This window comes from Chenopodium quinoa, unplaced genomic scaffold, assembly GCF_001683475.1.
Source record: "Chenopodium quinoa cultivar QQ74 unplaced genomic scaffold, ASM168347v1, whole genome shotgun sequence".
Classification (NCBI taxonomy): Eukaryota; Viridiplantae; Streptophyta; class Magnoliopsida; order Caryophyllales; family Amaranthaceae; genus Chenopodium; species Chenopodium quinoa.
Genome location: NW_018743021.1, coordinates 1,151,385 through 1,175,432, shown reverse-complemented (window position 1 = coordinate 1,175,432; position 24,048 = coordinate 1,151,385). Strand labels below are relative to the sequence as shown.

The 24,048-nt window shown below is 35.8% G+C and overlaps 3 protein-coding genes across 3 annotated transcripts; 2 read left to right on the top strand and 1 right to left on the bottom strand.

Annotated features, from left to right (window-relative positions):
• Window positions 1-559: 559 nt before the first annotated feature.
• LOC110730182 (probable ADP-ribosylation factor GTPase-activating protein AGD8) lies at window positions 560-7,754 on the top strand. The gene is made up of 7 exons (XM_021909959.1): window positions 560-911; window positions 1,093-1,211; window positions 3,072-3,513; window positions 3,725-3,991; window positions 5,383-5,508; window positions 6,946-7,044; window positions 7,356-7,754. Exons 1-7 carry the CDS (start codon window positions 843-845, stop codon window positions 7,461-7,463), a joined length of 1,230 nt encoding a protein of 409 aa, XP_021765651.1. The 5' UTR covers window positions 560-842; the 3' UTR covers window positions 7,464-7,754.
• A 2,232-nt stretch (window positions 7,755-9,986) lies between these two features.
• Window positions 9,987-15,270, top strand: LOC110730180 (ubiquitin carboxyl-terminal hydrolase 20-like). The gene is made up of 8 exons (XM_021909957.1): window positions 9,987-11,552; window positions 11,739-11,859; window positions 12,020-12,127; window positions 12,410-12,606; window positions 12,704-13,039; window positions 13,752-13,874; window positions 13,979-14,699; window positions 14,803-15,270. The coding sequence occupies exons 1-8, from the start codon at window positions 10,554-10,556 to the stop codon at window positions 15,075-15,077; spliced, it is 2,880 nt and encodes a 959-aa protein (XP_021765649.1). The 5' UTR covers window positions 9,987-10,553; the 3' UTR covers window positions 15,078-15,270.
• A 151-nt stretch (window positions 15,271-15,421) lies between these two features.
• Window positions 15,422-20,258, bottom strand: LOC110730181 (glycine-rich cell wall structural protein 1.8-like). Its single transcript, XM_021909958.1, has 2 exons — window positions 19,362-20,258; window positions 15,422-16,555 (listed from the first exon to the last, which is right to left on the bottom strand). The coding sequence occupies exons 1-2, from the start codon at window positions 20,173-20,175 to the stop codon at window positions 15,660-15,662; spliced, it is 1,710 nt and encodes a 569-aa protein (XP_021765650.1). The 5' UTR covers window positions 20,176-20,258; the 3' UTR covers window positions 15,422-15,659.
• Between the last annotated feature and the right edge of the window lie 3,790 nt (window positions 20,259-24,048).

The following is a 24,048-nucleotide window of genomic DNA, read 5'->3' as shown; positions in this document are numbered from 1 at the left end:
GAGTTTGGAATGAGGAATGAAACTTGGGTAATATGGGGTTGGAACTTGATACTTGATTTCACATGTTTGGTTTTTATCTAGGAATGACAATTTTCCTAATAATTTTAAAACTAAAAGTACGGGTATGAGCCATATCCACCTTTTCCCTTGGGTTTCAAAAACCCATACATTGAGGGTTTGAGATATGTGTTTGAAAAATGAAAATTTTAAAAACAAACACAAGGTATGAGTTTTGGTCATTACAAACCCATACCTTATTTCTAATATACTTGAACCAAACACCCCCCTACTTTGTCAATAAAACAAGTCAAAATGCTACCCGCTACTAATATCACCGGTTCGCCACCATCAAGTGTGTCAAACAAAACCTATGCCATGGAGAGAGAGTTGTAAAACCTCACAATTAAAAAGGCCATAAAGTCCATTGACTCACAATCCAGTTCATAGTACAATAACCCAATTGAAGCCCTAAAAAGCCCATAATTAGTTTGTTGATTAAAAAAAAAAAAAAGGCAAAATAATGCAATTGGTAACCGAAAGAGAAAGGTACAGCACACCGGCTGTGCACACCAACACCACATCTAACGCTACTAAAACATTAGACAAGGAAGGAGGAGTAAACACTAAGGGTTAAATCGTACTTTCACAATCCTTAAATCTAAAGCATTCCTCCGGTCATCTCTTTTTCTTTCGACCCACAAAAGAAAAAAAAAAAATTAAAAAATTTCATAATTCCCTGAAGAGGAGAAATCTCGTTCGAATCTCTATCTTTCTCTCTCCTCTTCTTCTCTGCAAATTTCATTTCCAATCTTCGCTGTTTTCCAAATTCTTGTTTGTCTTTAATGGCTTCCGAAAATTTCACCGACAAAACTGCCATTTTTAGAAAGCTCAAGCTTAAATCCGAGAATAAGGTATTTCTATTTCTATTTTCTTACCGTTATTTTCAACTTTTTAATTTTGTTGTTGCTGAATTGGGTATTTAGGGTTAGGATCTGGTTCAGATCGGGCTTCAATTTACTGGAATTTCGATTTGTTTTGGTTTGGTTTGATTTGATTTGGAATTGATTAGGTTGTTGTGTTAATGTGTGACAGACATGTTTCGATTGTAATGCCAAGAACCCTACTTGGGCGTCGGTCACTTATGGGATCTTCCTTTGTATTGATTGTTCCGCAGCTCATCGTAGCCTTGGTGTTCACATCAGTTTTGTTAGGTATGATTTGGTTAATTGGATCGTCATTGTTGATTAATTAGGGATTTTATTTTATTTGTGATCAGTTGATTTGCTGGTGGATTGAACTTTACTGTTTTATAAAATTGTTTTAACCAACTGTTTAGGTTGTAAAGTGCAGAAATTTGGACTGTATGTGTTGAGACTACAATTTATTTTAGCTGCAAATTGTAGATCATACATAAGAATGTACCAAGTATAATCTTAGTTTGAGCATGATTAGTTGATAGGCATAAGTTTTTACGAATTCATAAGCCGTTCGTCCTTTTATGTTGTTACTGAAGAATGATAATGAGAGTGTTGGACAATGTATTATTGATTAGAGGGATCAGTAGAATGCAACATTGATTGCTATGAAGTAAATTTTTTTCGATTTTGCTGGCACTCCATGATCAGTTTTTGGGATGATTTGTAGACTCGAAGAATGTCGGGAAGGTTTTAAGTAGTATACCTTTGTTGAAATGGAAGGGTTCTCTAGTTTAAGTAATTGGGGGCTAGTAATTGTTAGATCAAAACTACTTAGTTATTCATCTGTTTTGAGAAAGGCTGCTGATTTGCTGAACCTATCTTGGTGAGAGGATTGGATATATTGAAACTAAACGTGCTTAAATATTGTATTGCTACTTGACTTTGCGGTGCTGCAATATCGAAAAGTTTTCTCCTGAGAGGCATGCTATTTAGGACATTTTTCTTTTCACCTCACTAAATCTATGTGACGGGGTTAGTAAGCTCATATAAGGAAGAGTAGGTTCAATTTCACAACTTAAGGTTATATCCAAGTAGCTCAAGGATGTAGCTTCAATCCAATCTTATATTTCATTGTTGGGCAAGAGCATGATATGGATGTACCAAGCAAGGAATTTAACTACGTTTCTTGAATAGAGTAGTATTTGAGGGTTTTATTTTATTTATTATATTTTATTTTTAAAAAAAAGTTTCAAGCCACTATTGGTACAGTTGTAGGTTTATACTAGAGTCTGAATTTAGAGTTGTTTGGTGGTGAAAGCCACAAAGGTTAATGCAAGTAATTTACACTCTCTTGGAAGAACCTAATATGGCGACTATGTTACTGTGTGAGTGTCATATGTGGAGTTTGTTTATTGTCAACTGAGTTGATGAGTTATCTTGGGGTTCCAAGAGCCCAAATTTGGGGAGGATAAAAGATCAATTATAATAGTGGTCTAAGTCCAGAACATTCTTGATAGTATAACCTTCCTCACCTAGAAAGTTTATTGGTTCATTATTTTAAGTTTTCTCTTGATTCTATGCAGACTAGAGATGTTTGGTCGATGTAAAAGTTCCACGAACTTATATCTTTTGGTGCATACCAAGAGAAATTAGGGATCTTGATATATGATGAATGCATAGTCGCAAGTATTTTCTTGTTTGGAATTTTGTATGTGATTGAGAATTTCTTAGGAGTCTCTGGACATTAGAGGATGTCGTTACTTGTTTCCATCCTTTTCTTGGGTTAGTTTCATTTGAAAGACTGTTGATTAGTAAGGACCACAATGAGGACGAATTTCTGGTCTTGATTGATCAAATTGAACTCGACAGCGTAACTGTTGGCAATGTTGGATGAAGGTATCCTAGAATGATATAATCATCATTACAAACACTCCAATTCTAAATAGGAAATAAGAGCAGTTGATGCAACAATCTGTATTTTTTTTTGCTTGCTAAAAAGTGTTAAAGACTAATTTGTTGATTTGTTTATTGAAACTTTTTCCTGGATTATCTAGTGGGGTTGTTTATATTTGTAGCTTGCCATATTATCATGCTACATAGCTTCTCTTTTTAAGATCCTAATTGCTCAAATGTGAGAAAATTTCTTTCTTAAAGGTCAACAAACTTGGATTCGTGGTCCCCTGATCAATTGAAGATGATGTACTTTGGGGGAAACAACCGTGCTCATACATTCTTTAAGCAGCATGGATGGACTGATGGAGGCAAGATTGAGGCTAAATATACATCAAGGGCTGCTGATTTATACAAGCAGATACTGGCAAAAGAAGTTGCTAAAAGCGCTGCTGAAGATCCCGGTTTACCTTCTTCACCAGTGGCTTCACAGTCTGCACAGGCATCTAATGGTTTCTCTGATGCCCTCAGTTTTGAAGCCCCAAAGGAAATTATAACAGAAAAGAAGGATACAGCTAAGAAGGAAACAGCTGAGCTACCTTCTTCTCCTAGAACTTATTCTGTAACTGTCAAGAAACCTATTGGACTTGGAGCAAAGAAAGTTGGAAAGAGTGGAGGACTTGGTGCCAGAAAGCTTACGAAAAAGGTCAATAATTCAGTCCTTGATGATTCCTGTTCAGACATATTTTATGTTTCATGGCCCTTGTGGGCAGTATAAGAGTAATGAAACGTATAGTCAACAGTTGAAACCTTTTTTTTTTTTTACGAAATGATAAAAGGCTTTAGTGGCTATTGTTTATGCATAATGTTTGACCTTATGGCTTCTCATTGACTCAAAAATGACACCTTTTCTGCAGCCTAATGAGGACCTCTATGAGCAAAAGCCAGAGGAGGCCCCTGCTCCTGTTGCCACCCCTAGTAATAATCCTGTTCCAGTTGGATCATCTTTTCCTTCTCGTTTCGAGTATGTTGAAAACAATAATGTTACGGGAGTGGGTAAAAGTTCAGAAGTTTCTCAGATGACTGGCCATGTTGCACCACCCAAGTCATCAAGCTTCTTTGCAGACTTTGGTATGGACAGTGGTTTCCAGAGAAAAGGAAGCTCAAATTCTTCAAAAGTACAGGTAAAACATAGTTAATGGTAGCTAGGGATTAGGTGTTTTTGTTATTTATTTTTTATTTTTTTTAAATATTTATTTTTGTGCGGATTCGGGATTCATGTTTCTGACTGTTTGACACTTTGATTTCTCAACGTTTTTGTTGTTTATTGGGTTTTATTTGTTTATAATTTTAATTAATATTAGATTAGTAAAATGATTATATTATCTTATTGTTGCTCCTATGCTCACAGCAACGACATGTACTAACTACTAAATGTGTAGTATGTGATGGGAGGGGTGGGGTTCTCGCTTCCAATGTTTGTTTTATTTTTTGTAGTATGTTTGTATATACACTATGCCAAACACACGCATCATAAGTACTCTCAGCCTATTACATGCGCAGCTTACAGTAGAAAACTGATTGATACTTTAGCAAGGGAGAGTTGGAGACTACTTAACCAAACGGTTCTATGAAAATGGATTGCAAGGATCACTTTCCCCAAAAAAAAAAAAAAAAAAAAAAAAAATTCATTGCTACATTTCTCTTTTTCCCCAAGGGAAAATTGAACTTGCAATTCCTTCCACTTAATATTTCCCCAGCTCTATTTCTTATTCCCTGATGCTACATGACTACTGTCCTTGCTTCCTTTCACCTGGCCCATGCCTGCCATACCCCTTATATTACAGCTTGCTCTTGGTACTTTCACCTCATTATAAGGTCTAAAGTTCCTTGCTCTAATTTCTTCTTTCCTTGCTGCGTAATTGAAGCTAATTAAAGGAGATTCTGAAGCTATTGCTGCATAATGCCACCATCCATAGTAAATATGTGCTCTTTAAATATCCCATGTAAGAAAAAAATTGTGTAGAAGTGTGTAGTTTGTGTTGTATATTGCCTTTGGGGAATACTTGTGCAGTAATTGCTCATTGATGTTATTGTCAAATGTGAGGAGACTACATGTTAGGAAGAATTGAAAATGGCAATTTTACTTTTTACAGAAGTTGATTTTTGCACTATGTATTAAAAATAATCTATTTGTGGATAACATTGTACCTTAATGACCATTATCCCAATGCTGACAATGAGGATCCTGCCTAGGGTGGGGTTGGTTTTATATGTATACAATTACGAGGAGGTCAGCTTTGTTCCTACAGTTACACAGTAAAGGTTTAAATTAGACCCAGAAAGTTTCCAAATATATTACGTGAATGAAGAATTGGAGGAAACTTGAGCTAGACATGTCTACTGATTCATTATTATGGCTGATGGAGTTGTTTTCATGATGCAAACTTGTGGGTCTAGTTTGTGTGCAGAATGTGTAGATTATTTGGTGTTGTCCATTTTCTATCACATGATGCTATAGCTGATTCTTAATTTAATGTGCCAGCAGCTTGCTGATATTTTGTATAATTAACAGATTGAAGAAACTGACGAGGCTAGGAAGAAGTTTTCAAATGCTAAATCGATTTCCTCTTCTCAATATTTTGGAGATCAGAGCAGAGCTGGTGATATTGAAGCTCGAGCTTCATTGCAAAAGTATTCTGTGAGTGCATGTCAATAAGTTTTGTTTTGGATATTCCTTGCTTAATAGCAGTTTAGCAATTGATAATGTGGCTTTTCCCATCATCAATTATGTGCTATGTGCATACTCTTTTTGAGTTCCTTACTTTTATTTCACCTCATTTTATTGCTCTACTTGATTCATGTGGTAGTGCTGTCCATTGACTCTATTCCACCCTGATTATTACTGATTTCATTTCACCATGATGGAGCCTTCTGCAATTCTTTTGTCAACCCCCTTTATTCAATTGGTGTAACCCCTACATTCTTCCTAATCATCTCAACCGATCCTTTCTTGTATAGCCATACATCTAATGTAACTTACTCATCATCGCCTGTTTTACGTACCATATAATATATGTGTCTGATTGCTGTGCAGTTGAATTTTTCCCTCAAGACCATTTAAACCCCGTAACTCTTCCACTTCAACCAACCTGCCTTGATCCTGGGAAATTTTTGCAAAATCCTCTCATCATAGGCAATCACCTCCTTGCTTCTACTCTGCTAATCTTGCACTACAAACATTTTGTCTTTATTATGTGTCGTCTCTTGATTCCCTTCACCTTATGAAATAATTTTTAGTGCTATTTGGTCCAATCAGGTGTTAACATGCGATGGATTTATGGCTGTCAAGTTGAGTTTTTGAAGAAAACACTTATAGAGAGTTAGAGCGAATTCTTATTTTTGTTTAGCCTAAAGCCTCATCATCATCAGAACCTTGATGTACTCCTATCATTATTGGGACTTTTCTGTCTTCCAAGTTTGGTCCGCACACTCAAGCTAGCTACCTCATACAATTTTGTGAATGCCTTAACTTGTTAAAGCTCACCCAAGTACATCCCTCATTACCTTAGCCTTCTCCAAATCAATGAAAGTCTTATTCAAATCCTTTTTCTTATCTGGGTAGTTCTATATTAACTGTCTCATAAAATGAATTGACTTCATAGTTTTTCTTTCTGGCATAAAGACAAATTGGTTTCTGTTCTTGGAAGTGTTCTGAGTGTCTAGGTTTCTGAGTTGTAATATTCAAACTTGATGTTTGTTGTGTTCTCTTGTCATTATTATTTCTTGCTCTTCTTGGAATATTAGTTCATGTCATCTTAGTAGTATTTTTCGTGGTCTGTAATTATTAATATTCACATTCTCCCAACCCATCAAAATTAAGGATATCCAATCAGTTTGCTTTGGCGTTGTACGATGTTTATACTATTCCCATACCTCATTACTTAACTATAGCAAGGTTATCTTGGTGAACTATTTAAGCAATGTGAAAAACTTACCTGTTGTAGGGAGTATGTTTTATGTGTGTTGCTTTCATAGTTCATGTGGTATTGGACTGGTTCTTTGTAAATGCTATAGCATCCTGTACTGTTACATTATCTGTGTGACTACCTCTTTTAAACAAAACTATCTTTTGCAGGGATCAAGTTCTATCTCTAGCGCAGATCTATTTGGACATGATTCTGATGCCAATCTTGATATATCTGCAAGTGACCTCATCAACCGCTTATCGTTTCAGGTATGTGTAACTTTAATGTTTGACATAGTACTTCAATATCAAATTGTGTGTGTTTTCAATTTATTTTATTTAGTAGATCTTCAAGCTTATAATTTTTTATGGGTTTAAATTTTTTACTGGTATTGCTGAAGAGTTTTATTGATGACCAATGTGACAAAAAATTCTTTTAGTTGAAACATAAATTTTGCGAAATTTCTTTTTTCATTCTCCCCAAAGTACATGAACTAAATTTTCCAAATCATGGGAGTTTCTGTGTTGGATAGTTTGTCCAAATTGCATTTATGCATGTTGCTGTTTATGTTTATTGACAGGCACAACAAGATATATCTTCCTTGAAGAATATTGCAGGAGAAACAGGGAAAAAGCTCGGTTCTCTGGCGTCGTCATTGATGACTGATCTTCAGGATAGAATCCTTTAATGTAATGTCTGTAATCATCTCAGAATTTTTACAAATACAAGGAGAGATTTATTTAGTGATGTAAAATGAGTTTTTCTTGCAATTCTTTGGAAAACAAATAAGATTTTGGCACTCTTTTCCAGTTTCCTTTGTGCTTTCTTAGCATAATGTGTAGTGAGGGACTGAGGGTGTTCGTCTTGACAAATTGTCATCTTTGTCTTTATATTTAGTTAGTTATTACTGTGTAAACGTATCAAAAATTTCAATCTCTGTTATTGTGCGAGCTGTGGTGTGCAACGGTGTTTTTTCATAGATGGTTTTGTTTTGGTGTTGGATCAATTTTTTTTTGGAGTCCCACTTGCTGCTTTCGATTTGTGATATATTTTTTTTTTCTGGATCATATGAAATGAGCCACTAAGGATTACTGGATATTTTGATCAGAAAAAAGTGAAGAGCCATAATCATAGTTTTGTGATGATTACCTACAGAATTAGTGAATTCCAATTCCAATCAAAAATTAGGGTAATTGATCTGCTTATCTCCTTTCCTCGCTATCCTCTTATGGACCAAGTTATACATGTGTATGCACACTCAAATCCCACATTTTCATAAGAATCGGGTATTTTGCCTGCTGGTGCATGAAGCATAGGTTCGCAAACGTGTGTAATTATAAGTCTCAAATTGTGGTAAAATTAGGTTCTCAGACGTAGAATTTGTTATATACACCCGGGTGTTGCGTACACCCGGGTGATTTACTCATTGATTTTTTTGCTCATTTAATAAATGAACAAATTCAAAACAGACTCTCTCGTAGATGTGTGCAATTATAAGTCTCAATTTGTGGTAAATCATCCATTATACAATGTAAGCTTTTTAAATACATAAAAAAAAAGCCTATTGTTAGACGATCTAATTTTTTTGGGAAATTCTCACCGGTAACACTCAACTTCTGTTTTTTCTCAATGGTAGAATGCTAAATTTTGTATTATCATTGGTAATCACTAATTAGTAGTACTAATTTACTGGTAACATTAATGAAACTTTTACCTAATTATCGACTAACCATGGTTTAATAACAAAATTACAAACCTATCCTTCTAAAAAATCCCTTCCCTCAACCCCCAATTCTATTCGTATTCCCTGCTCTTCTTCTTCTCAATTTCTCTGAATAATTCAATGGCTAAACAAATGCGAAATTATCTGTATTTTATCAATCGTGGGTAATTCAAGGTTCAATCATGCGAAATGGCCTGGAATGACAGCGAAAGTATCCAATCCAATAAATTGATCATCTTGATTTAGTCGGTAGATTGAGTTACCAATTCCCCGTACAAAGTATTTTGTTTATCGTAAAGATCTTTCCTCTCAAATCCCATGAACTCAATAAGTTATTAACTCACTTATTATCAACATAGTAACTGAACTTCATTAAAAGATAATGACTTTATAAGTGATCGTGTATTTGTGTGAGATACGTGGTTAGTAATCAATTATCATTGGAAAAGGTAAAACAAAGGTAAATCAATTATCATTGAAACCAATAACAACAAAAATTGCATGACAATTAAACAAACACCAGCACAATTACTGTAATCATATATTCGTATGAATTTATCTTATTTAACTTGCCTTATTTTGACCAAAAAAAATCATCAGTTTCAATTAAATAGTACGGAGCACATGTCTATATGAGCTTATCATGATCATGTTATTACTTGTGTGTTATTGTGGTTGAATGTGGTTGCTCTGGGAAAGGATTCACTCAGCTTTTACAATAGATATTTAGCGACAGTTGTTATATCATGATCATGTTATTTTTGAGTTCAAGGAATGTACATGTCTTTATGAGCATAACACTAGAACATAATTATCACTCAGCTTTTATAACAAATATTCAATAATATTCTACTTTTGCCCAAATTTTCGAAATAACATAGCATAATAAAAATCAACACAAATAAAGACTTACATGGCTTCGAATCACCAGAAATAGGGGCAATTAAGTCATTTTGCAGCTTATTTCCCACTTAAATTGGTAACCATGGTTAAGGACTTAGGTAAAAGTTTCATTAATGTTACCAGTAAATTAGTATTACTAATTAGTGATTACCAATGATAATCTAAAATTTAGCATTCTACCATTGAGAAAAAACAAAAGTTGAGTGTTACCAGTGAGAATTTCCCTTCTTTTAAATTTTTTTTTTGATAGGTTTTGGACAGCCTAATTGAAAATTTTGGACAAAACAATTACTAAATATAGAGTAAATTTAAGCTTCATTATTTAGGAAGAATTCGCCTTATTTATTATTTTTAAATTAAATTGAAGTGTTATAAAAATTAAGGGAGGAAATGGTAATTTGGCTCTAATGAAATACTCCTAGTAATATGGAAACATAAAAAGTTAAAAATTATTTACTTGATTTAAATTTTTTTATTTCAAAAAAAAAAAATGATTTAAATTTTTTTATTTCAAAAAAAAAAAAAATGATTTAAATATTTTTTTGGAAATTTACATTTTAAATTTATCAAGTTGATAAACTTTATTTTCTTTTCCAAAAAAAAAAAAATGATGTACTTTATTTCTAAAAAAAAAAAATTCCTTTTTAAATAATTATCATCTTCACGAAATTTTGATTAGGGTTAAACACTTAAACGTGCTCTCCTCCAACAATATAATCCCTTAAATAAAATCAAAACAACACCCTCATTCCGGCCGAAATATTCATTTTCCCTCAACATTATTTGAGAATGAGGGAAGAGAGAAAAACAAAAATACCCTAAAAATTGAAGCTTTAACTTTCTCTCTCCTCCCTCCGTTAATTTTTTTTTTTTTAATTTTGTTTTTTGTTTTTTTTGTCAATTTTTACTACTTACTCCATTACTACAGTTAGGTCAGCAACCATTAATTTCGACTTTTATGGCGGCTTTCTAAAATCCCCAAATTTCCCTCCATTTTCAAAATCCCTAAAAATATCAACATCAACTCCCTCCTTTTTACATTTTTCCCGCTCAATTTTCACTCAAACATCAACTTTTCGTTCCCTTAATTTCATTCTTCCCTCCTTATTTTCAAAGCCCTAGATTGTTTCATCAATTTTCTCTCTCTGGTGTATGGAGGAAAAAACCCAGGAAATCAAAATCAAAACTCAAACCCTAGAATTTTCTCAATTTGAGGGTATTTCACTCAAGGAAGAAAACCCAGTTTCGGAAACCATGGAAATCGGGATCCTACCTTCAGATATCCCTATTTCTGATAAATTTCTTGGTGGGTCTTCAAACATTGAAGGCCTTCAATCGGAGGAAATTCCCAGAAAAGAAGAATTTCCAGTTTCGGAAACCATGGAAATCGAAAACCCTTGTTCGGATTCACCTGAATCTGATCAAACCCTAGCTGGGTCTGCAAAAATCGAAGTAAACGGTGAAAAGATTGATGGTGTTCAGAGTAGTAAAACCCTAACAGAGATTAGCTCAGAAGGGGATAAAGAATTCGAAGATGGCATGTTCTTCGAAACCCCAGATGTTAAAGAAGGGGGTGATAAATTGGAAGATGCCCAGATTTCTGAAGCCCTAGATGAATCAATTAAAGAAGGGGGTAAAGACATAGACGATGCCGAGTTCACCAAAATCGTTAGTGAATTGCAAGAAAATGAGGTTTTAGAGAATTTAGATCAAATGATAGATTTTGGTGATAATGGTGAAGAAGAAGATTCACCAGATAGGAAGGGTTTGGGATACTATCCTCTTTTTGGGTCATATCATCAAAATTCTAGACCAAATGGTCCTTGGACTGAATTTGGCTCACCGAATCAGTGTATGTGTACTCGCTGTATCGAGGACGAGGATGAGGAGGATGCTGAAGATCCGTATTCGAGCAATCATGCCATGATTGGGCCGATGCGTAGACCGTATTACGGTTCTAATGCGAGGCATATGGGTATGATGCATAGAGATCATAATCATAGGAGGCATTGCAGGAGGAGGAATCATCGTTTCTGTGCAAGGCATAGAGAAGCTGAGATGTATGGTTCTCGCTACCCGTATTGTAATGTGAGAAGAGGTAGTGAAAGGTTGCGGCTTATGGAGTATTCTGAACCCGAGCCGTGTCATGTGGTATGATCTGCTTCTTACCTTTATAAGAGCTTATTGTCTTTATTGATTTGTATATGAATTACTGACATTGCAGTATATTATGGAGATCAGATTGAAAAGAAGTTGAACTTGTGAATAGATGATTTCGAAATTGAGTTTGAGTGATGATTTATTGATCATCCCTTTGTTGCTTTGTTTTTGTTGCAGGGGGCGGGTCTAGCTAACCTTGGAAATACATGTTTTTTGAATGCAATTATGCAGTGTTTCACTCATACTGTTTCTCTTGTTCAAGGGCTTCTGTCACTCAAACACGCGCCATCAAGTCATGGTGAGGCTTAGTTTGGTTGTCATTGAAGTGTAGATGGTGTCATTTTTCTCTTTTGTTTGAACTTGAAGGAATAATTAGAAGTCTGACTTGGTGTTCCTATTGATTTTGTTACTGATGTTTATTGTTTAATCTCTCTGGTGTTTGGAATGTAATTTTGCAGGTACAGATGAATTTTGTGTGCTATGTGCTGTGCGTGACCAGGTTGAGTTTTCACTGGGGTATTCAGGGCGGGTGATATCTCCGACATACCTTGTGGATAATTTGAGCAGTATCCTTCATGATATAGTACTTGATTTGTATTTGTTGTAGTTTTGACCTTTTTTTTTGTGTGTGATTAAATTGTATTTTTTTCTTCTAAGCTAATGAGATATATTGGAACAGAGCTATGCCTTAGTAAACAACATTTTTTCTTTTTAGGGGGGATAGTTTGAAGGAAAAAGAATTAACAGCTATATTCTCACTGTGCTGTAAGAAATTGTGGCCACAATGGCACATCTTAAATTATGAAACCATGTTCAATATTTTGTTATCTTTGACCTCAATATTGTAGAAATTTCCTCTTTTTTCCAGAGATACCAACAAGAAGATGCTCATGAATTTTTACAGTGTTTATTGGATAAGCTTGACAGTAATTGGTCAGAGTATGAGGAAAGTGCTATTAATATATCAGCACCTGGCTCTTCTCCATCATCATCATTTGATGATACATTAGTGAGGCAGATTTTTGGTGGTCGTCTTGTTAGCCAGGTAGATATTGAATTTAATCTCCATGGAAATTTGTAGAATTGTAGCCATTTAACTTCCTGCTTGAGTGACTGAACTACATATTTTTGTCTTATTTTAGATTCGCTGTTGCAATTGTGGTCACAATTCTGATACTTATGAACCTCTAATCGACCTGAGTTTGGAGATTGAGGATGTTGATAGCCTGGAAAGTGCTTTAAATTCCTTTACAAAGGTAGAGAGTATTGAAGACACAGAAAATTTTACATGTGATGGTTGCAAGGAACAGGTGAAAGTAGAGAAGCAGCTAATATTGGATCAGGCTCCTTCTGTTGCTGCCCTCCATTTGAAGAGGTTTAAGAGTGATGGTGTCATGGTTGAAAAAATTGATAAGAAGGTCGCCTTCCCGCTGGAGTTAGACTTGGGCCCCTACACCAAAGGCTCACATAGTGAGAATGTATGTTTCTATAGATCTTTTGCGTCCAGTTTTCAATTAAATGCATAATCATCTTTCTTTCTTTTTTTTTTTTCCTTTTCAGCACTTCATTCAATAGTTGTGAACATTGTAGTGATCATACATATGGCCCTACCATTTTGTCATTCTTCGCACAGAGAGATCCCCCTCCCGCAATCAATAGTTTTGGAAAACATCTGCTGTTAAATAGTTGTACATTAATTCTATGAAGTTTCTAGAATCCAAACCTGCTGGTTTTGTGGAGTGATAACTCTAGACTTAATTGGCGAGCCAAGAATTCTAAGTTTGGTCAACTAGCATCTTCATGGCATGAATCCTCTTGCCATATCAATGAGTTGATTATCATGTAAAATTGTTTGACTGAAATTATTAAATTTTTTATGTTTTTTTTGAAATAATTCTATAAAGATTTAAGGTATAAAGGTCATTGCTTTTGTGCAGTGAATTGTGCAGGAAGAAAAAGGAGAAATTGCTAATGCTTTGTGTTTCTGACTAGTATGAGTACTTAAATTTTGGTCCTGGAAGGCTGGAACTGGATGACTACTTGCATATACTTCATTCCTTATTGAGGTTTTTTTGTTTAATTTGATCTGCCCAATCGGCATCCCAAACTCATCCTAAAAGGCTTCTCTGCTTAGCTGTTCATTTAGCTATCTAATCTGGTTTTAATTGTATTTTTTGCTTTTCTATGTAGGATGATTTGAAATACGAACTATTTGCAGTTGTTGTGCATGTTGGCTTTTCATCCACTTCAGGGCACTATTTCTGCTTCATACGTACTGATCCAGAGAAATGGCATCGATTTGATGACTCAAAGGTATTTTTGATATGAACACACCATGTGATTTTGGTTTCTGATTGTTCTGCTTTTGAGAAATTATACAGATTATTGGTCATTGATACTGAATTTATAATCCTTAGGTCACTATGGTTTCTGAAGAAATTGTGCTTTGTCAAGATGCTTACATTCTTTTTTATGCGAGAAAAGGCACTCCATGGTTTGGTAGCTTGATTGATAAATGGAAAGTTGAGTGTCATCAGAAGATCTCCAGCACTTCTCCAAAGTCTGTTTTGGATGACATGAACCTTCCATCTACTTCATATTCTGTTGGGAGTGGTCTTCATGGTGTTGAAGTTGGTGGAAATGGGGATACTATTGGAGACACTTCTACAGTGCCTACAACTTCTACTAGTGAGCAGCTTGGAAAGGATAACTTTGAAACTAAAGCTGGTGCTGCAATAAGACCTCATGGCTGTGACACTTGTGAAGCTGATGGAAAGAGGGATGTTACTGGGGATGCTTCAGTCACACCTGCAACTGAGTTAATGCAAGATGAGGTCAACACGAATGCTATTGATGCCCAGGATTCTCTAGTACCAAATCAAATTTCTGCTTCCTCTTGGAGCGTGCCAAATAATGTTGAGGTTAAGGATGATAAATTTGAACTTGATGTCCTGTCCTTGATGGACGAAGATGATGTGACTGAAGACAAGACACCCTGTAAGAAAGTTGGAGAAATCGAACAGACTTCACATTTAGAGAACATGTCTGGTGTTAAGCCAAACGATGATATCGGCATCAAACCTTGTACTCCTGCAAGAGCTCCTAGCCCGGATATATACTCTGATGAGGAGCCTCCAGGTAAATATCATTTAACTGATGAGTAGCCTTAATCTCTTTTAACATTCCTGAATCCTGATGGGTTGTAAAATTAACTGTACATGCATTAAATTGAAACTTGCAGAAGAGGCCTTCCGTATCCCACTCGATCATCTCAAAATAGAAGACAAGTCGTCATCAGCTAAGAAGTTGATCAATAAAGAGAAACAGGATATGAAAAGGAAGGAGGCGATGAAATGTGTAAGGTCAATGCCCTCAGGTAGGCGCCAGTTGTTGTTGGCTGCTATAAATGGCCCGCAAACTGATAGTTCATTGTTCAAGAGAAAAAAAAGACTACAGTCTCCCAAGAAAAGGGTAAAAGTCAGTCCAAAACGTGTCTTGCGGCCTGTTACAGTTTAGCACAATTTAAGGTTCTCAAGTGGTTAATGTAAATTGGTCATTTTGCTCAACTAACGAAATTCCACTTCTCGTGGGCTAGCCTTTCTGATTGTCGATATTTTGTTAGAGATCTGGGTTTATTTACACCTAGGTGTCTCAACGGATTTTTCTGTATATGGCGCTACCCTTATATGGCATCTTTTATTTTCAAGTATTTTTTTTTTGTCTGCAGTCTTGAGTGTTTTGAAGTACGTAGTATATTTTTGCTGTCTGCAATCTTAATTTTTTATGTGTATATTTGCTGCCTACAACGTACCATTTTGGTCTTTTAGGTGTGAAAGAGATGATGATACAAATTGAAGACGTTGAGAACTTGAGATATTGTTTCACAAATAATCACAATCAAATGGAAAATCATATACGAAGTACTGTATTTCGTATTACAACTTTCATGCATTTTATCAGGCTTAAATTCTTTAATGTTGTACAGCTTGTTTCCGAAATTAAAATTTATTATGGTCAGAAGCGCATGTAGCTTAGAAGGCCATGTTTTAATCTATAAGCCAACTTAGATGAGCTACCAGCATATCCTTAGGGCATGTATTAATAACCACCCCCTTCGCCACCAACAGCTCCATAGCCACCAGCATGGGCTCCACCAGCAGCATAACCACCTCCACTACCAGTTCCGCCACCTCCACCACCACCATATTGTCCTCCTTTACCGCTAGAGCCTTCTCCGTATCCACCACCAGCTCCACCACCACGACCATATCCACCACCTCCACCACCGACATAAGTCTCACCGCCGCCACTTCCACTTCCTGCACCACCTCCGCCAGCATAGCCCCCTGCCCTACCAGAAGCAAACCCACCTCCTTGACCCCCGCCTTCACCACCCCCATATCCTCCAGCATGCTCCCCTCCAGAAGCACTAGCACCACCACCACCGCTACCACTACCACCACCTCCCCCATAGGCAGCACCACCTGATGCTGCAGCGCCACCATGGCCTCCACCATCACCGCCACCATAACCACCGGCATGCTCCCCTCCAGAAGCACTAGCATCACCACCACCGCTACCACTACCACCGCCTCCCCCATAGGCAGCACCACCTGCTGCTGCAGAACCACCATGGCCTCCACCATCACCGCCACCATAACCACCAGCATGCTCCCCTCCAGAAGCACTAGCACCACCACCACCGCTACCACTACCACCGCCTCCTCCATAAGCAGTGCCACCTCCTGCTGCAGCACCACCATGGCCTCCACCATCACCGCCACCATAACCACCAGCATGCTCCCCTCCGGCACCGTATGCTGCACCTCCACCACTACCACCTCCTCCGCCACCACCATAAACAGCACCACCACCAGAAGCACCACCTCCTTCACCACCACCGTCTCCATATCCACTTGCATGGGAACCACCTCCACCATAAACCATCCCACCACCAGCCCCACTTCCACTACCTCCACCACCAGCATATCCACCTACTTCAACACCGCCACCAACATGTCCACCAAGCTCATAATTGAGGAGAGTTCTAGTGGCAGAGCAAATGCCTAAGCCTAACACCAAGAATAAAACAGAATAAGAGATTTTATGGGAAACCATTTTGAGAATGTGATGGTTTTAAGTAATGCTGAAGAAGATGTATTTATAGGGATGACATTACAATCACAAATGGCGCGCAACTTCCACTGCAACAGTGGTTGAAGCAGCTAGCACATGACAAAAGCCTAAGGATTTGTAATTGTTCGTTCGTTCCCACCTTCCACTATAACTAAAGCAGAAGCCTCAACTCTCAAGTTAATTATTGTATGTAATTCATCATCATCATCAAGATCAGATTACTAGTAGTTTCTCTGGTGTGCTCCGCTACTGTCTCCCACATTTGAATAAAATTCTTTTTATAAATCTGTATAGTTATAATATATAGTTTTTCTCTTGTATTAGTTGTATATTATAGCACTTTCTTTATAATTATGGGCATTAAGCACTGATATTTGTTACTTTCCCCATCACTTATATTAATCAGAAGATATCTAATCCTGACCAGATATTTAGTGTTAGTAGTGTCTTGTTTTCCTTATTTTACAATTGAATAATCTTGTTAATCACACTTTTATCCAATTTCTCATACTGTCATGCAACATAAAGCATAATTATGCTTATATAAATGTTAGGATTTGCTTGAAGACAAAAGGATTTTTTGCAGTTTATTATAACCAACTTGGCTAATTAAGTACTCACCAAATGAAAAGGCAACTTATTAAAGATACAAGTGAGGATAATTCAGTATATCAAATTTTGAGTATTGCATCTACTTGCACTTAGAGCAGCTTGTAGATTATTTTTCTTATTCCACTTGTTAAACGAAAAGCAAATAATTTAGAGTATATGCATACTTAGCAGGTATTGTGATGTTGATCAGCTCGTGTTACATACTAATCAGCTAGACGATAACTTCATTCTGATCTGATTTTCATGACTGGCAGAAAAATTGCTGATTGTTTAGTAACTTTAGTTGCATACATGTTTGATTTATGATTTATATCTCATGAAGAAATGGATTAGTAAATAAAAGAGCTGCAGAACAGGGTTTTGAGATTTTAAAAACTCAATTTACTTAGCTTCCTCGCTTTATCTTGTTAGCTATAAGCCGAAGGAAGATGGTGCAAGTCAAGAATGTGTGATGACTGATGTTTTGTGAACTGTAGCATATACAATGGATACTATACATAGTAGGAGACATCAATTGTGAATTAGTGATGCCTGTGCATGCAATAGTGCTTAATGAATCAACTCCATCAATAATAGAAAAAGATTTTCTTAAGTGGGTTAATTCATGCCTATACATATAGGCCCCGTTTGGTTTAATGTAAAACATTTTCAATGGACAATTAGTTTTCATGGAAAACATATTTTCAAGGAAAAACACAATTGCAAATTAGTTTTCCTTTGTTTGGTTGCATACAAGAAAAGTCCAAGAAAAATAAAAAATAAGAGTGGAAATGTAAGGATAAATGAGAGAGAAGTAAAAAAAAAAAGGTAAGGAGGAAAGATGAAAATGTGGCTTCCCTTGTTTTTGGAAGGAAAATGTTTTCCATCATTAAGGATGGAATTTTCCACCTTTGAAAAATTGTTTTCCACTTCTTAACAAACCAAACAAAGGAAAATGGGAAAAAATGGAAAATTCATTTTCCATGAAAACCTTTTACATCAAACCAAACAGGACCATAGTGAAACTTGGACTTCAAACAGAGGACTCAATTTAAGATCGGGGGCATAGAGTATACTAATCTAACTAGGCACTCAAAATGAAAATGTCACAATTGATTATATTTTTAATTTGCCTATAAAATTCCATTTTTTTTTTTCTTTTCCTTTTCGTCGTGTTTATATGTGCTTCCTTATTTTGGAGTAGAGGGAATTACTAGTTAAAAATGACATTAATATAAACAAGGTATTTGTAATTCTTAAGTATGATCATGTCATGTATATATTAAGGCTATAATCATATTGGCTTCTACCAGCATGTAGCCACAAAGAATGTATTGATTTTCTCGATTGTAATATTAAGAGTACATTGGAATTGAATTGCATTCACTACTTTCATAAAACAACTCTAAAAAATGTAGGAGGTAAATCTTAAGAAGTTTTAATAATCATCAAGTCATCAACATATTAAAAAAAATTGTGAAATTTAAACTTTTACTTGGTATTTATTAAGATGATTAGGCCATTATTTAAGATAATTTATGCGTATTATTTTTTGTTCATTTTTAAAATTACAATTAAAACAAATTTTTCAAAAAGGTCTCATATTCTACTTTGTTGATACACGTTTATATAAGTGAAAACCAAGTGAATAAAACATACCTTGACAATAATTGTTAGCTATAATCCTATGATTCTATCACCCACATTCATTATAAACAATATAGTTGAACTTTAACTCAATCATAGGTTCTTTGAGACATCATTGTAATATTGTGTGATTTTCACTCAATCATAAAATGAAACTTAATCAATTGTATTGAAATTCGTATAAGTTGCATGTTACATATAGAAATCTGGCAATATCCTTCAGGCTCTTACAGTAATTGCCTAATAAATCCGTATTCTTAAACAAAATACTTCGTTCCACATAAATAATAATACTTGATTACATATTCTTGATGAATTAAAATTCTCAATTGTATTGTATGCAGTCAAGGTCTCAAGGATACCCACCATGGGCACCTCCCTCACCACCTCCAGCACCACCACCGTATCCACCTGCATGGGCACCACCAGCATAGGCACCACCTCCTCCTGAGCCGCCTCCGCCACCTGCACCATATGCATGCCCTCCTCCTGCAGCAGCACCACCTGCTCCTCCTCCACTACCATATCCACCACCTACAGCTTCACTACCACCACCATAAGCACCAGCACCGCCACCACCGCTTCCACCGCCACCACCGTATGCACCAGCACCACCTCCACCATAAGCTCCTCCGTGGCCACCACCTTCACCACCTCCATACCCTCCAGCATGCTCTCCTCCTGCAGTTGAAGCACCACCTCCACCAGAACCTCCTCCGGCACCACCAGCATATGCACCGCTACCACCAGAGGCGTAAGCTCCACCATGGCCCTGGCCCCCACCTTGACCTCCACCATAGCTTCCAGCATGTTCTCCTCCCGCACCATAAGCACCACCTCCACCACTTCCACCACCGGCACCACCACCATAAGCACTCCCACCACTTGCACTAGCTCCACCATGGCCTCCGCCTTCTCCACCTCCATAAGCACCTGCATGCCCTCCACCTGCACTATATGCTCCACCTCCACCACTACCACCACCGCCTCCACCAGCATGAGCTCCAGCTCCAGCACCACCATAGGCTACACCGCCTCCTTCACCACCTCCACCACCATACCCACCAGCATGCTCACCACCCGAACCATAAACAACTCCACCACCAGAACCACTACCACCACCACCACCACCGGCATATCCTCCTACATGATCATAGGTGAGGAGAGACCGAGTGGCCGAGGATAACCCTAAACCTAGTAACAAGAAAAAAGTAACATAAGAGATTTTTTGTGAAGCCATTAAAATGTATCTATTGTAGTGTAATGTGTTTTTGTTACTTGAATCCAAAAACCTTATGATATCCCAATGATACAAAACTTGAGGTATATATAGGAATTGGATAGGGAGGTGAGGAAGCGTGTAACTTGCACTTGCACTTGCACTTGCACTTGCACTAGCTAGGACAACTTAAGGGTGGTTGAGGCACATGGATGACAAAAGTCTATAATCCCACTAACTCTTTCCTTTAGCTTGCTTCTACTTTATCAAGATATTAAGATGTACTTCGTATATAGTTAGTAATTTTTGTGTACTTTTGCTGTCTCCAACATTGACTTTATATAATTAGGATGTAATCGATGCACCTTATCATCATATCATGATATTGTATGTTTATTTCTCATTTTAGAAACTCTGTATAAGTTCACATTACTAGCATCATATATTACTAACATGCATCATTTTACATTGAAATACTATTATTACTACTACTAGTTATAGCAAATACGAAGTATAAATTAAAGAGTGGTGCATATAAGTTATAACCATTAGCCGGCATATATAGAGTGTGATGCATATAACTGTAACGCCAATTCTAATGCTTGTATAAGATGAAACAAAGGTGGTAAAATACTACGTACAATATATACGTGCAGTAACATACATGTACACGGTACACCGGCACCGTCGCTGTTTAAGATAATTGTTAAAGACCCACCAAATCTTTGGTTAGGTTTAAAAACAAACTAACCCTTATTACAAGATTTTTTATACCACCGTCTCATGAATTTCATTGATTAAATTATGGTATGCTATTGAATTGAAGCAGGAAGTTCTCTCTCAATAATGTACTGTAAATTGGAACAAGAAAGATGGCCTGGATATATATACTTCGTATTGACATGTGTTCACCAAGATTCTTATTGTCTCACTGATTTTTCTATTTAGCTACAGTAATCGTGATTATCAAAACTATTATTACTCTAGCCTTTAGACACTTAATTATTTTTTTAATAAATAATTAGAAAATTCACCTATCATTGTTACTTTGTAATTGATTATGAAATAAATACTCGTTCATTGAGTCTATATTAAACGTCGTCAAAATAATTATATCCTAATGTAAATGAGAATAACTGAAATATATAGTTCGTGAAAATAATAATTTAATAGTGCGTATGAAGTATATGATTATCTTACGTTTCACATTTGTCCTGTGAGACAACCCATGCCATATAATTAGTTATCTGATCAAAATTAAAAGCCACTATATATTATAAACACTACATCATGAAAGAATAATTTCAGTGGACGAGGGCAAACTATACAGTATACAATATATAACAAGAAAACAAACGTATGAATAATATTATGATTGGAGTTGCTGCATGCATGCCTCCACTATTGACTTCAAGTTAGCAATAATGCTCTCTAGACTAGAACGAGCATAGCAAACTAAAGCTCCAAATTCTCTTCCTCCAGCTAACGTTGCACTGATTATATATCTTCCTCTATAATTTAACTTTACATTGTAAAGCTGATGCTGCAATAATTTTCTTTTATGATCATCCGCAAGGACGAGTTAGGTCGTTCTTTTGCTAAGAAATTATATTATATTAAATTAAATTGACTGAGTAATCTGGAATTGACCGAATAACCTCTTATTAATAAAGTACGTAGACCCTGCTCAATCGAATACTCATCAATAAATCCTGACTAATTTAAGTAGCCCTTGACTGACCGAGTAACCCCTGACCAAGTAGCCCATAATCTGATTGACCGAGTATGTAACCTCATAATAAGTAACTCCGACTACACGGTGTGGCAAGTCACATATGAAACTTTGTATATAATGGGCTAGTGGAGTATTGAAGTTGTATATTTTATGGTAATGAAGTATGATTTTGCCTTGAATTTGTATATTTTAATTTGATTGCTAATTAAGCTCATTATGAGTGATTTAGCTATATTTTTATTATCAAGTTTATGTGTGTATAATTAACTTGGATATTTTTTACAACATTGATTTGTGACTTTATTGAATATTCAAGCATTAACTATTTATTGGTATACGGTTTACGAGTGACGGTGACACAACACCTATAAAATCTTGATCCATCACAGTTTGTATGACACTTCTAATTTCACATATACTACGTGTATATATATATACACTTGTCAATACATTATTTTTTTTTTATTTTCATATATATATATATATATATATATATAACTTTATACTAAAGGCGAAACCAGGAATGACACATGTCATCTCCTGGTTAAAAATTTTCCCTCCAAAAGGTTTTTTTTTTTTTTTTTTTGCCAAAGCTTCTTAGAGTAGTTTTTAATACAAACAATGCAATAATATTTCATTTCCTATTTGATAAGTATATTCTATTTGTACACATTTAAACAAAGATATTATTTTTTTAATACAATAATCTATCTATAACTTTATACTAAAGGCGAAACCAGGAATGACACATGTCATCTCCTGGTTAAAAATTTTCCCTCCAAAAGGTTTTTTTTTTATTTCTTTTGCCAAAGCTTCTTAGAGAAGTTTTTAATACAAACAATGCAATAATATTTCATTTCCTATTTGATAAGTATATTCTATTTGCACACATTTAAACAAAGATATTATTTTTTTTATACAATAATTTGCAATAATAGTTTATAACTTTGTAATGTAATTTATAGTTATTTTTATTAGTCGTGCATATATTATTGTCTCTGTTTTCTTTAGTGTGATAAATTTTTAATTTTTTTTTTGTAATTACAGAACTTTCATCCTATTTTGCAATTAGGTATAATTTTTTATAATTAAATAATAGTGTTAAACTAATGATAGGTATTAAGTATTAAAAATTACCGTGCATGGCACGTGACTTAACCTAGTGTGTGTATATATATATATATCCAATGAGAAGGATGAAATGTGCATTTATTTTGAACTAAATGTGCATATATTTTCTACTAAATGTGCATATTTGATTTTGGACCTGATACTTTTTTTTTGCAAATTCTGGAAAAACGAGAACTTATGCACATTATGTGCAAAAAATATGCACATTCAATTTCGGTCGAATTTTTTTTGGCACATTTTATTCAAAAAATATGCACATTTAGTGAAAATTTTATGCACATAAAATCCTTTTCATCCTTCTCAATTTAAGAACCTTCTCATTTGATCCCAAATCTATCTATCTATCTATCTATATATATATATATATATATATATATATATATATATATATATATATATATATATATATATATATATATATATATATATATATATATATATATATATATATATATATCGGAAAAATTAGAAATAATAATCCCAACTTTCATCCATTTTGCTACAATAATCCCAACTTTGGACTATTCTAGAATAATCCGAACTTTAGGGGGTATTTTTTTTTCTTCAATCCTATACCGGTTAACAAAATTAAATGACCTATTATATCAGGTCACTTGACACGTGTCAAGCCCTAATTGGTCCAAAAAAAATAAAAAAAAACCCCAAAACTAACCAACCACCAGTCAGCCTCCCCTTCCCCCACCAGCCACCCTAACCACCACCTCACGGCCAACCTGCCGCCCCTTTGTCGCCGACCAGCCGCGTGAAACAACCTTCACCACGTCGTCGTCTTCCTCCTTCCCCGAAACAACCCACATTCCCCACGAAACCACCTCCCCGAAACCCGAAACCCCAAATCCACCAACGAAACCCTAAATCCACCAACGAATCCTCTCCCACCCCCAAAAACCCCCAATCGTTCCTCCCACCACCCCGAAACCCTAAGCGGCTTGGTTTTCGACGGTGGGGAGGAGTTTTTGGGGGTTTTCGAGAGTGGGAGACTGGATTTAAGCGGCAATTTCGAGTGG

What these genes read in the sequence shown, in the direction of transcription:
- LOC110730182 (XM_021909959.1), top strand. Translation starts at nt 843, where the DNA reads ATGGCTTCCGAAAATTTCACCGACAAAACTGCCATTTTTAGAAAGCTC. An exon ending in GTTCACATCAGTTTTGTTAG is followed by an intron (nt 1,212 to 3,071) that starts GTATGATTTGGT and finishes TCTTTCTTAAAG; the next exon opens with GTCAACAAACTTGGATTCGT. An exon ending in TCAACCGCTTATCGTTTCAG is followed by an intron (nt 7,045 to 7,355) that starts GTATGTGTAACT and finishes GTTTATTGACAG; the next exon opens with GCACAACAAGATATATCTTC.
- LOC110730180 (XM_021909957.1), top strand. Translation starts at nt 10,554, where the DNA reads ATGGAGGAAAAAACCCAGGAAATCAAAATCAAAACTCAAACCCTAGAA. An exon ending in AACCCGAGCCGTGTCATGTG is followed by an intron (nt 11,553 to 11,738) that starts GTATGATCTGCT and finishes TTTTTGTTGCAG; the next exon opens with GGGGCGGGTCTAGCTAACCT. An exon ending in CCTTGTGGATAATTTGAGCA is followed by an intron (nt 12,128 to 12,409) that starts GTATCCTTCATG and finishes TCAATATTGTAG; the next exon opens with AAATTTCCTCTTTTTTCCAG.
- LOC110730181 (XM_021909958.1), bottom strand. Translation starts at nt 20,175, where the DNA reads ATGGCTTCACAAAAAATCTCTTATGTTACTTTTTTCTTGTTACTAGGT. An exon ending in AGGAGGTGGTGCCTATGCTG is followed by an intron (nt 16,556 to 19,361) that starts GTGGTGCCCATG and finishes GTGTTGAAGTAG; the next exon opens with GTGGATATGCTGGTGGTGGA.